At 46.5% G+C, this 10,678-nt stretch overlaps 1 protein-coding gene across 1 annotated transcript in view; it reads right to left on the bottom strand.

The window, feature by feature from the left end:
• Positions 1–240: 240 nt before the first annotated feature.
• The window catches only part of LOC117460361 (forkhead box protein O6-like), a 30,759-nt gene continuing 20,321 nt past the window's right edge, over positions 241–10,678 (bottom strand). The window contains exon 2 of the mRNA XM_034101733.2: positions 241–4,377. Within this exon, the coding sequence (XP_033957624.1) occupies positions 2,662–4,377 (1,716 nt within the window). The 3' untranslated portion in view covers positions 241–2,661. The remainder of the gene's footprint in view (positions 4,378–10,678) is intronic.

Here is a 10,678-nt window from a genome sequence, read left to right as displayed (position 1 = left end):
GAATTGTAAGGAAAAGGTCATACAGGTTTTTTTTTGCTCATGAACAAAAACAAATTCATGATCAGATTCACAAAATTGTAAAGACAGAGGTTTTCTTTTAATTTCATTTATTTAACAGTCACCAGATGATGAGATACATTCTCTTAAAAAAGAAATAGACAACAAAACTGATATTATTTTGAGATTTTTAAAAACTATTATACAATATTCTTAATATATAGATTTTGTACAAAATAAAAGTCAGTAAAAGGGGCAAAGGGAGAGTGACATCTTTAAAAAACAGAGAAATAAAAGAAAGGAAAAAGGAGTTGACTCAAACAACTACCACATTTAGGAGTGACAAAGACCAATCTTTTTCATAAATAAATATAGGAAAATTAGACATCATATATAGCTCTCTTTCCAATAGTAGGGCTTCGCTAAATGTCTGTAGCATAGGTTAACATAACTGCTTTGTGTGGCCCATTTACTTAGAAAATTCCACACATTTTCCACACAGAGATTAGCTGGAACCAGCGTGACTAAAAGCCCTGAAATAAAGGGATTTATCTCAATAATGGGTCTGAAAGTCTGCGCCGTGCTTGACCTTTGGCTGTAACAATACCCCTCGCCCAGCCCTTACCCCCCATCTTTCTCTTTGTGTGCCGTACTTGGTGCAGACCAAGCGCAGAGAGTCTCCTTAAGGGAACTGTAGGGAATAGGGGTCTTTTTTTCTCTATCTCTTTCAAGGCCAATGAGAAACAAGCTTGAGACCCCCCCACTCACAAACAGAGACAATTGAGGAGAGCGCGTGTGGGAGGGGGTGCACGGTATCAGAGTGTTGGAAGGTCATACTGCACTATCGTTGAACGCCCTTACACTATGGAAAGCGCGGTCCTTGTTGGTCCTTAGAAATTCAACAATACAACAACAACAACTACAAGACAACAGAATAAACACACAAAAAGTGGATGTGGATGGCTTGACGCAGACTCATGCCGCTTAGATTGGCTGATTGTTTTCTCCTTAAGTCTCTCCCTTTGCACCTGTTTGAAGCTCAGGGTATAAGCAGTGGAAACATGGGAACAAGGGGGATACAGAACACAGAGATTGGATATGATTTACAATACGAATACACTACCTGTTTTCAGACACACACGCCCAAAGAGTATGGAAACTGAGGCTAAGGATTGATTCCACTGCAACAACAGACTTTTGTTCTCTCCTTGTCTCCCGTTTGTTCCTTTTTGTACCCTCTGTGAGCAGGCAAGTGGACAGTGACATTGGCCCCTCTCAGAGCAGGACAGCAGGCAGAGTGACTCGGCGTTAATCACAGTTTTGTCTCGCTTTCTTGGCACGTTAAGTCGAAGACGCGAGCGGCTGCCTGAGCGGCCGGGGTGAGAGATGGGAGGACAACGCGTTAGATTCTCAATAATGACGCATCGCTGCCGCATCACTTTGGAGATTAAAAGCAAGATGCTGAATTTCAATCAAGCCACATTAATGGCTTGGTGTGAGGAATGGTCACTTTGTCTCCACTGGCAGGCGGGGGGAGAGAGGGAAACTGGCGCGAGAAGCCCAGGTGAGACAAGGTGATACAACATTTTTTCACCAAATTGCATGCTAGCTGGTAATGATGGAATCCATTTAACGATGTAGTGACAATATTCTCTAACCGAAAGTCAAAAGGGCATTGAGAAAATGATACATCCAAGATAAAGTCAAAGCGCCAAGGACTAAATGTAAGTAGCCGTATATATCAGCGCTGATCTGTTGAGGATGTGAATGGCATTAGCATATAAATGGTCAACTTGTTCTAGATCTGATTTCTTATAAATATGGTGTACAATATATTGTATTAATTGTTTTTATAAATGTGGTACAGTGAGGGATTGTTATACTTGTAAACTTGATTCTTGTCTCACTTAATTTTTTCTAATGCTGCTACTTACATTTACATACTTGGAATGTGTAATTATTATTTGATTTTAAATGTTTAGTATCTATGCCACTATTAAATACTGATTTTATTTGGTCTCTATCATTATTGTCTCTTTGCTGTAACGATGTCAATTTCCCCTCTGTGGGACTAATAAAGGAATTCTAATGAAGACGAGGAAACGTCTAAGGTTTTGAAAAAAGATCAGAAAGACACTAAGGATATTTGGCAAAAAAAAAAGATTGTGCTCACCACCTCTGAAGATGAAAGCGTATGAAAAGAGGAGTCCAATTTTAATTCAATGCCAAGACGTGTCACTTTATAAACTTGTGGGGCTTGTGACTTCCTCCTTTGTTGCCGTCAAACGCTGCAGCCACCTTACAAAACATGTCAAGCTCTGCCTGTGCTGCTCTGAGAACGCGTTGCACTGGGAGATGTGACCCACTTGCAATAAAGTGCATTGAGAGTTCAGTTCTCATGGTAGATGAGAAGCGATGTCGGGCAAGCACAGCTGGGAGATTGTCATCACAGTATAGCTGAAGAAAAACCTAACATGACATGAGCTAGATCTCTGGGGGGGGGCGGAGGGAAATTAAAAGAGGGTAGGGTGACATAAGAATTGTCAAGACAACAAAGAGGGGGAAGTGTTGGTCTTATAGTCGCTGTGTCAAGTCAGGAATGTCACAGTTGAGCACAGTGCTTCATGGGTATAGGTAGGGTATTAGTAGGGTAGTTCATAGACTTCAGCCAGGCACCCAGCTCTGGTTGCTATGGGCTTGTTGTGGACCCGTCAAACCGCTCATCCCCATCCCCATGCCCATGGTCACACCCATGCCCATACCCATGCCGATGCCCACCCCCTGGGCAAGGGAGCAGTCAAAGTTAAAGTCCATCTCCTCTGCAGAGTCCATAATGTCATGGAGGAGGATGGAATCCACATCGCAGTCCAAGCTGCCGTGGAACATGTCAATGTCCAGGTCCGCCGGTAGTCTCTCGTGGGGGAGAGGTTGGTGATAGCCAAGGTAGTTGCTACCAACACAACCATTACCAATCCCCTGGCCATGATGGTATGGTCCGTTAGTCATGCCTTGGTGTTGTGGGTCTGGGTAATGGCTGTGACGGGGGTGTGGGGCAGCGGCCACGTGACAGGAGTCCTGGGGCATGCCGATCATACCTGCTGGGTTTGGGGGGAGGGTGGTGGAGGCCGGGAGGTGGGCATGTGAAGGGGGGCTGTACAAGAAGGGAGCTTTGTGGTTGTAGGTCTGCAGCTGATTGCTGTTTCCGCGGGGGGTGAGGGCCACAGCTCGGGGCGGTGTGTGGTTATGGCTCTGGTTGAGGTTGTGACCGTTGTGAGCGAGGCTGTGAGGTGAGTTGTGGTTGTGGTTAGTGACATTGTTGTGGTTATGACTACTCGTATGGCTGTGAGTTCTGTTATGGCTATGAGCCGAGCTGTGACTAAGAGGTCCATTGTGGCTGTGGCCATTGTGGGGGCCAGGGAGGTGGCTGTGAAGGTTGGAGCCTACTCCATTACTCGTTTGACCCATCATAGGATGGCTTTCCCGCTCCTGTCCCAGCATCATGTCCTTGGAACAGTACTGCTGCCTAGCTGGTACCCCTGTTAGCAGGCTCTGCAGGGCGTTGGTGCTGGAGTAAGCCCGCATGGTTCCAGAGAAACTTGCCGGCTTGTTCTCCTGAATGGTCTGCATGGGTGAGTGGTGGCGTAGCATCCCCATGCTTGTTGCACCATAGACGCCGGCCCCATAGGGGCTCTGAGCCTTCACCCCCGAGCTGTAGTGGTAGACGGGGGTTTGGTGCTTATGCCTGCCAACAGCTGAATGCTGCTGATGTTGCGATGGGTGATGATGATGATAACTATCCTCCATCAGTTGCTCATCCAGGCTGATGGCACCTGTCAGGTTAGCTAGCTGGGGCAGTTGCTCGAGTGGAGGACAGAGATTACCGGCCCCCCTGGATGGAGAGTGGGCACTGGTCGGAGAGGGGTAGAGGTGGGGGGAGGTGGAACAGGACAGGCCACTCTCCTCTGGCTCCTCTGGCTCTCCTTCTGCGAGGATGGGTGACAGACGGCCGCTCAGTGTGGACGCTGACGAACTCGCCCTGGAATGGAGGTCCGTCCAAGCATCAAACTCTCCGTCTGTCCCACATGAACCCCCAGTTGCTGGGAGGCCTTTATGTGGTGGGCTGCCATGGTCGGGGGAGCCCTGAAGCCCAACCACAACAGACCCTGCTCCTATCCCAGGCCGGCCAACCCTTTTGCCCCGGACGCGGCCTTTGCTTTTTAGGTATTTGGTGCTGTTGTCCATGGAGACCGCTCGCCGGCGGGGAGACTTGCCCATCTTCCCTCCATCTGGGTTCAGCATCCACCAAGAACTCTTCCCTGTTCCTTCATTCTGTACCCTGATAAAACGTGTGTGGAGGGATAGGTTGTGTCGGATGGAGTTCTGCAGAAAGATAAGAGAGACACACACAGTGAGGGAGGGATCAAATTAAATACACATCACTTATCATTTGTATATAAAGCAATTTTCGGAGATAAGCACTTCATATAAGAAACATTAGCATAAGATTCATATAAAATGTTCAAGTGGAATGATTTCTTGACATCAAACGTTAAAATCAATAATGCACACAAATATACTTGTAAATCATTCAGTCTATATACATGCTCAGTCATAGAGAAATGGGCCAAAATATCGGGTCTCTTCAACGTCTATTATTAAATATACAAAACACACAGACGTGTATGCACAGCCCTCCTTGCAATCAGTGTCGACTGGAGTCAGGAAATTGGGTGTGCGTTTAAAAACATAAACATGCATGAAGGAAAGCTGCAGCTGGCACATAGCGCGACCCTGTCAACCTCAACCAACCTGAAGCAACCTGAGACTCGGTTATGAGACACTCTCCCTATGTACGTCAATCCTCCCACTTTCATTTCCATCAATCCATCTGTCCTCCTCTACTTGTCCTTTCAGCCGGGCTGATGTAAGCTGCTGTGGTTGGGCGTACTGTATGTTTGAAGTCGGTGCCAGTCTGGCTTAGAGCCAGCCCTGTCTCTTTTGCTCTCGTAGGTTGAATGGGAGGATGTATTGGAAGAATGAGCCAGGAGCAAGGAAGGCTAATGGATGTATCCCACCTTCCGACAGCTACCTTCACTCCCCATCTCCCTTTCTATCCCTTGTTCTGTCTTTATCATGATCTTCTTTTCTCCTTTGTCACGAAGCACTATATATTTTCTATTTTTCTTATTTCACACACCTCTTTGCACACAACAGTCATTTTCCACTTCTGCTTTCAATCTCTGTGCCTTCAGTTATACAGTGTGTTATCAATTATTTTCCCATTATCCTCTACACTGGCATTGTACAGTCACCGACTCAGTAATTTGTAGGATATAGTGTCTTTTTATTATCATTCTACTATCATTTATCTCAAGGATGCTGAACGCTTAAGGTTCCCGGTGTGCAACAGAGTCTGTCGTTGCAATTCTGCTCTTTGTTGTGCGTGAGGCATTTTGACGCTCATGCAGGAAAAATATCAAATCAAAAGCACCTCCCATGGTTCGGGAATATACTGGGACAAAAGATTGTTTCAGATTGAGGGGTACTTCTACCATCTCCATTATGTTGCGGATTATTTGTATTCACACTGAATTGCACGGCAGGGAAACAAATAAATCAAATTGCGGCAGAGAAAACATAAATGGGAGGCGCACTGAGTTTAGGTGATCTGTGAATGCCTCCTTGGGTTATCTCGCTGTGACACCTCCGGCATTGGGTAGCCATGGCAACCGGGTAAACGTGCAACTGCAGAACTATATCATATTGTGTTGCGAGTCAAGAGAGGGAGAGTGGGGGATGGGGGAAAAGGATGCAAGAGGAGGCGGTTGTTTGATGCTGCTGCTCCAACACTAAACAGCCTTTCATCTCGGCAGTGTAGGTCCGCAGGGGATGCCCGCTCCCGCTTCTGACGGCTTCTCTACGTGCCGCGCCAACCCCCCGTCTCACCCCGGCTGGATCATCCACCCATCATACCACTCCAAATCATCCCCATCAAGTCGCGTACATGCCATTAAAACATATGTAAGCTTTCATGCCGGTCGTAAATGGGGCATCTTTCAGAGAGCTGAACCACTTCATGCTGCCACTCTGTGTGACCTGTCTGATTCAAATCGCAATTTATCCCCGTATGAGGGAAGAGCAGCCCCATTGAACTTGGAGGCATTTGTCATCATCCCAAATCCTCTTTATCTGATGAATCCACCTGCCACAGAGATTTGAGAGATTTCGGACTGTGGCCAGCCACGGCATCATCGTCATCATCGTCATCATTAGTTGCTGGCTTCCTGTCGTGTACTTTTCCACCACATGTGTGTTTTACGATCTAATAATAGCTCAGGTTGCAGGTGGTTCAACTGTGGGTGTGGTTCTGTCCGCCTCCTGTTCCATGAGTCTGAGTCAGGGGCAATTTGGCCCATCTATGGCCCTCACGCCCCCGAAACAAGCAGTCACCGCTAATCCCCCTCCATCCCCGAGTAATCCCAGACAATCCTGGGCTAATCCCAAATTGATTCAGGGGCACTCCCAGCTGGGTGTCTCTCACAGAGCCATGCCAGGTCACCAGGGACACAGTGGGCAGGCCGGGTATGCTATGATCCAATAGATGTACAGCATAATGAAAGTTTAAGATGTGGGAAATAGGGTCGCTATAAACCCCTTATGGAAGTAGTGTTAAGCCATTCCTGATGTTAGTGTGTGCGCATTTTAGTAGATTTTTGCCATCTGATGTTAACTACCTTTACCCTGTGTTCTGTCCTTGAGGGTTGGCGTTGCCACATTTCTACCCTTGCGGATTGAATAGAATAAAATTGAAAACTTTATTATGTATTAAATATTCATAAAATGGAAATTCGCTTTCAGCCCCCTGGCTTGCTGAGGCAGACGGATGAAGCCCACAGAAACATACAATGACAGAGAGGAACACACACATCACACGCCTGGGTCCAGGAAGCTGCTTCCTATTCAAATCATACCCCTTTAATACAATGGGCCTAGTGGAGAGGGTTCTAAATAATGAATGAACCGGTGGCTGGGCTTATGCAGAGAGATGCATTGCATGGTCCCATAATACTGAGGAGAACAGATTCATAAGTAGAGGTTTGACTTCTTTGTTTTGTTATCAGGGACTTTTACCCGACTTCTAAGTCTCTAAACACAACTCAATCAGGCTGAAAGGGGTTAACCTGGACATCAAGTTAAAAGAGGATAAGGGGAAGAGTTTATGGACAAATCAAGCCACTTAAGGTGAATGAGCTTCTATTAGTTGCAGGAAAAACAATCAGCTTGGGTTCAACTCTCATTAAGACCTTCAAATCCTGATAGCTGATTTAGATATTTAGACAACGGACAACAAGCCGCAGGACGGCCCTCTCTGCACTCAGGTTAAAAGTTGCAAATGTATTATCTTTTCAATTTACGCACGGCATCTATTGCACGTCTGTCCGTCCTGGGAGAGGGATCCCTCCTCTGTTGCTCTCCCTGAGGTTTCTCCCATTTTTCCCTTTAAACTGGGTTTTCTTTGGAAGTTTTTCCTTGTACGATGTGAGGGTCTAAGGACAGAGGGTGTCGTATTGTCATACTGATATTCTGTACACACTGTGAAGACCACTGAGACAAATGTAGCATTTGTGATATTGGGCTATATAAATAAACATTGATTGATTGATTGATTGAAAAGTGCAGGCTCTTTTTTAACAAATCTGACATGTTTTTCTACAACAGGTGGACCTGGTAGAAAAGAGGATTTTTGTTTTATTGATTAAGAAAGGAGACAGAATCAGACGGGATTTTTTTGTGTGAATTTGGTCGAACAGATTTTTGCCCAATTTTTGTGGATGATCACATTCATCCATAATAATCTCTTTAAGAACCATTTATAGCTCTCAGAAGTCTTATAATACCAATCAATTGTTCTCCCTTCTCTCATGCAAACTCATTGTGATTCAGGGGCTGGAGAGGCCCCTTTAATGTTGGTAATCAATGGAGTTTAATGGCTATCAGTGCTGCGGCTTAGCACACATCAAAGTCTGTCTGCCTTCACAATACAGCTCTATTATAGAGGCCAATATGGGTGCTCAATATGCCATATCCCCACTTTTCACTCAACAATCTTGAACTGCCATTGGCTTGTCAGTTGAGTGACTGTGCCCACTTGTGCATATTGGCTAGTTGCCCAATGCGTCCTTCTGTTGCCTCTCATGTCAGTCAGGCATTATCATTGGGAGTATTTGAGTATGGGGGCAGGGGTTTGTATGTTGGGCCCGATGGCTCATCTTGGGTAACTCGACTGGCATGGGGGTAGATGTGCTTTAGGGGGCAGCAGGAGGTGGAGGCGCCTGGGGGTAAAGGGTGGGAATATGGAGGTACCACAAGAGGCCCATCCACGCCACACAAAGGAGTGCCCTCAAAATGCCCCCCATCCCCCCCTATCACCCCCATCAGAACCCACGCTGGGGTTTTTCCCGCTCACACACCCACACACATGCTCACACACAGAGAGGCAATGAAACAGGTCAAATGGTTTATAGGATCCATCTTGTGGCGAATGTGCACTCATTCAAACAGAACTGAGTGACGAACTAAAGCACTGTGAGTGGGGTCTGGGAACCAGCAAAAAGAAACCACTCACCCGATTCAAACAACCTCAAGGGTGAAGCAGCGTGGTACGCTTGCCCAGCTAAGAACACAGCAGCTGTTCTTGTAGTGGCACTGGGTAAAGCCGTTTGCCACACTCGACTGGTATTACCAAACCATTTCATGCAGAATGGAGCCATTATGTATTGTCAAAGGGTATCCCTCTATGGTACACATTCATTTGATAAGCCTAAATCAAGGGGGAGTAACAGAAGCACTAACTGTGTTTATTGTGATGCTGTTTTTGCCTGTGCAGAAGGCAGGAGGGTTTAGGGGGAGGGGGAGGATTCAACACAAGTAGTTTTGTTCAGCACAGGAATGAGTTTTGTCAGCTAAGCCTGTCTCCAGGCTATTGGTGGAAATTAGCGCCGGCTAAATATTCGGTTTCCATGATTGATGTCACGGCTCGCGTTGTCTCTTTGAAGGGAAATAAAGAATTTAGAGCCATGTGGATTAATAGGGACAGGGTTGGGGAATTTTGTGTGTCTGAGGGGGACTTGAAGAGGGACTGAAGGGCCTAATGGCCGCACAGATATGGCCCAATGGAGCTGAGACGATATGGTGTATCAGAGAGTGAGAGAAGACAAGTGAGACTATGACAGTGAGTACAAGAAAGAAAATTGGAAATTGTTTGTGTGTATGTGTGTAAGAGAGAGAGAAAGAGAGATGTGGCCATTTGCCTGAGAAGCCCGGAGTCAGATGATTAAAATCCCTTTAGGAGGCTTCTTTAAGAGAGACAGATGGGCAGACGGGCCTGTTTTTGGAATGCAATCAAATTGAAAAGATTAAAAAGGAGTCTCTTTTATTAGGAGGTGAGAAACAGTTACTTCTCTGCCACATGCCATCATCGCCTCCACAGCAGTGGTCACGACTGCATTGGCATGCGAGGCACATTACAGCTCTTGTTGGAGAAGAAATAAACCTGGGATTAAGAATTGTATCTCAGTGTATAACTGTGGGGTCTAAGGATTGGCAGCATTTTCTAATTTCTTGTTGAATAAATAGGATTTACAGGAGAGAGACAAAAACTTCAGGCTATGATTACTTCAAGAATCATGACAGAAAAAGGCTTCAGTGAACCGGGTTAACTCAATCATCTCCCCCCAATATCCGTCCTATTATGGACAGAACTTTCCCTTGATCCCAATGACGAATCTGAACAGGTACAATTCAAATGTGCATTTCCTCGGCTGCGATTGTACTTGAATAAACCGAGTTTGCACAGTAGAGCGATTCAAGCACTGTGAAAGGCGCTCTGTATTCGACCCTATTATTCCACAACACTGCAGGAGTGCCATTTATAAAAAGGTTTAAAATGGAAAGCAAGTGTGTGGTAGTGTGTCTGCTAGCCTCAGATCAGGAAGTGGCTGTGGAGAGGGGTGTAATGGAGTTGGTAGGGGATTCCTGCCTGACTGTGCACTAATTGCATCCGATGGCAGGCGAGTCATCAGCCGTGCCCACTCTGGCGCCAAGGGAAGGGTTGGCATTGGGGGCAGGGTGTGGGATAGAGAAGGGCTGCTGCAGCTTTGGTGGGTAAAAATAGATGCTAACAGATTAGTGGAGCATCTGAGACCCGGACAGGGGATCGGAAAATCCGCTCGCCTGATGCCAGGGACAGCTGAGTGTTTCCGGTGGGCGCAAAGGGGACACAATCTGGGCCTCACGTCTGACACCCACGCACCAAACGGGGGAGCCTCAGAGTGGGTGTGCGCATAGGGTGTGGTTTTTCTACTTGGACCTGCAAGGTAGGAAGAGCTCGCACCTCCCACTGAGGATTCACACAACAGGTGTTTGGGCTCGGCCACCTGTGGCGCCGGCCGCCTGCTCGCACTTCACACCTCGTCTAGGGAGCAAACTAACATTTTCCACTGGGCCTGCCATGCTTTTCTTAAAGACCAACACGTTTCTGGAGAGGCTTTTACAGCTATTTTTACAAGATCTGCATGATATACTCGTGCACAAGTCAACCTGCATTAATGCGAGCGCCTGTGTGTCTATATTTGTGTATCAGCCCATTTAATAGCCAACAGGCACAGTGTGGATTCGATTA

This window comes from Pseudochaenichthys georgianus, chromosome 16, assembly GCF_902827115.2.
Source record: "Pseudochaenichthys georgianus chromosome 16, fPseGeo1.2, whole genome shotgun sequence".
Classification (NCBI taxonomy): domain Eukaryota; kingdom Metazoa; phylum Chordata; class Actinopteri; order Perciformes; family Channichthyidae; genus Pseudochaenichthys; species Pseudochaenichthys georgianus.
This window is presented reverse-complemented; position numbering and strand designations above follow the sequence as displayed.